Raw genomic sequence first — 2,200 nt, 5'->3', positions numbered from 1 at the left:
AGCGGCGGGGCGCTGACCGGTATCGACACAGCGTCCCCTTCCGAACGGATGCCTCGCTGGCGCCGCAGACGCTAGCCGCGGCGCGTGGCGCACTTCCGGCGTGTAGAGAGTGGGGTTCCGTTGAGTCGACAGTGGGGTACGGAGAGCCGGCCTGGTACGGAGAGCCGGCCCGACACAGAGAGCCCGGCGGACCTGGTACGGAGGGCCGGGCGGTTGGTACGGAGAGCCGGCCAGCCTGATACGGAGAGCCGGCCTGGTGCGGAGAGCCGGCCTGGTACGGAGAGCCGGCCTGGTGCGGAGAGCCGGCCTGGTACGGAGGGCCGGCCTGGTGCGGAGAGCCGGCCTGGTACGGAGAGCCAGCCTGGTGCGGAGAGCCGGCCTGGTACGGAGAGCCAGCCTGGTGCGGAGAGCCGGCCTGGTACGGAGAGCCAGCCTGGTGCGGAGAGCCGGCCTGGTACGGAGAGCCGGCCTGGTACGGAGAGGCGGCCTGGTACGGAGAGCCGGCCTGGTGCGGAGAGCCGGCCAGCCTGGTGCGGAGAGCCGGCCAGCCTGGTGCGGAGAGCCGGCCAGCCTGGTGCGGAGAGCCGGCCAGCCTGGTACGGAGAGCCGGCCAGCCTGGTGCGGAGAGCCGGCCAGCCTGGTGCGGAGAGCCGGCCAGCCTGGTCCGGAGAGCCGGCCTGGTGCGGAGAGCCGGCCTGGTACGGAGAGCCGGCCAGCCTGGTGCGGAGAGCCGGCCAGCCTGGTGCGGAGAGCCGGCCAGCCTGGTCCGGAGAGCCGGCCTGGTGCGGAGAGCCGGCCTGGTACGGAGAGCCGGCCAGCCTGGTACGGAGAGCCGGCCTGGTGCGGAGAGCCGGCCTGGTACGGAGAGCCGGCCTGGTACGGAGAGCCGGCCTGGTACGGAAAGCCGGCCAGCCTGGTACGGAGAGCCGGCCTGGTACGGAGAGCCGGCCTGGTACAGGTGGTGACGTGTGGGTCATCGCGTGCCTTCCGTCAGCGTGGTCAAGGCGCTGCACTGACAATTGGCCCTCCGAGGAGCCCCGCTGAGCGGCACCGCCAGCCGTGCCTGTCCGTGCTGGCCGTCGACCTCGGCCTGTGTCACCGCCACGTCAGGCGTGTCCGGTAGCCAGCTGGCGTGCTGAGGGCGACCCGGGTCAGCCCCGCCTCACACAGCTCCCGCGCCGTCCGCGGCGTCATCCATATGTATACGTGCCTCCAACTTGGCTGTTGGTTTTTAGCAAACACCGCGCGGGAGCCATGTTTCACGCACGCGTGCCCCGACCGCGTGGGCGGCGGGCGGCCGGCGCGGTGCCGCGGGGGCACGGCTAGACGGCGAGCGCGCGGCGGCGGCCAGGTGCGCGGCTCAGTACCGGAGTGGCCGTCGCGTGGCCCGGGCGCCGCGTCTCCGCTCGGCGCGTCGGCTGGCCGCGACTGCGCGTGTTCGGTGTGCGCGTGTCGCGCGCGCGCGCGTGCCTGCCGCATGGCCAAGGAGGAGCCGCCGGCGAGCGAGGGTGGCATGGGCGCGAACACGGCGCCGGCCGAACGCGGCCAGACGGAGCCGCTTCATCAGGTGAGGCTGCTGTGGTCCCCCTTGTTGACAAGGTGGCGCGGAGGGCCGGCCAGCTGTCGACAACGCATGGCCCGTCCCGTTGGCAATGCCTGGCGCGTCCCATGACGGGAGGACCCGGTGAGCCCACACCCACACCTGAGCCCATACTCGCCCCGCTATCGGGCGGCCCGGGTGGTGGTCAGGCCATGTAGAGAAGCTCGTCTGCCCCCGCTCGCCCCTTGCGGTGTGGTGTGGCGTGTTGTGTGCCGAGCAGGTGGGGCCTGCTACCCGGCGCTGTCGGCCAGCTCCTCCCAGCCGGCGCCGCACCGCCGCCCTGTGCTGCCGGCCCGCTCGACCGGCCTCAGCTCCCAGCTCGCCCACCCTAACGGGAACGGGGTCGGCGCGCTCCGGTCGCGCCGCCGCCGCCCCGCCGCCGGCTCCCGTTGTTTATCTGCCGGGCCGGCCCGGCCTATCTCGAGTGTTGAGAGGGAGCCGGATGTGCCTTCGACCTGGCGCGGCGGCCCCGGTCGGCCGGGACGCACCGGCAGGGCTGCGGCCGATTCCGTGACCCAGCCGCGCGCGCCGCCTCAAGGAGACGCCCGCGCCCCGCGGCAGATCGGCCAGATAGCACGCGGCGGCGGTGACGGACGGCGG

General features: G+C 73.7%; 1 protein-coding gene across 1 annotated transcript in view; it reads left to right on the top strand.

Moving 5' to 3' along the window:
- The first annotated feature begins 1,453 nt into the window (after positions 1 to 1,453).
- The window catches only part of LOC119100671 (mitogen-activated protein kinase-binding protein 1), a 71,531-nt gene continuing 70,784 nt past the window's right edge, over positions 1,454 to 2,200 (top strand). Inside the window, exon 1 of the mRNA XM_037223751.1 lies at positions 1,454 to 1,567. Within this exon, the coding sequence (XP_037079646.1) occupies positions 1,478 to 1,567 (90 nt within the window). The 5' untranslated portion in view covers positions 1,454 to 1,477. The remainder of the gene's footprint in view (positions 1,568 to 2,200) is intronic.

This window comes from Pollicipes pollicipes, unplaced genomic scaffold (assembly GCF_011947565.3).
Source record: "Pollicipes pollicipes isolate AB1234 unplaced genomic scaffold, Ppol_2.1 Scaffold_2555;HRSCAF=2994_pilon_pilon_pilon, whole genome shotgun sequence".
Taxonomy (NCBI): Eukaryota; Metazoa; Arthropoda; class Thecostraca; order Pollicipedomorpha; family Pollicipedidae; genus Pollicipes; species Pollicipes pollicipes.
Note: the sequence above shows the minus strand (reverse complement) of the source record. Positions and strands in the feature narration are given on the sequence as shown.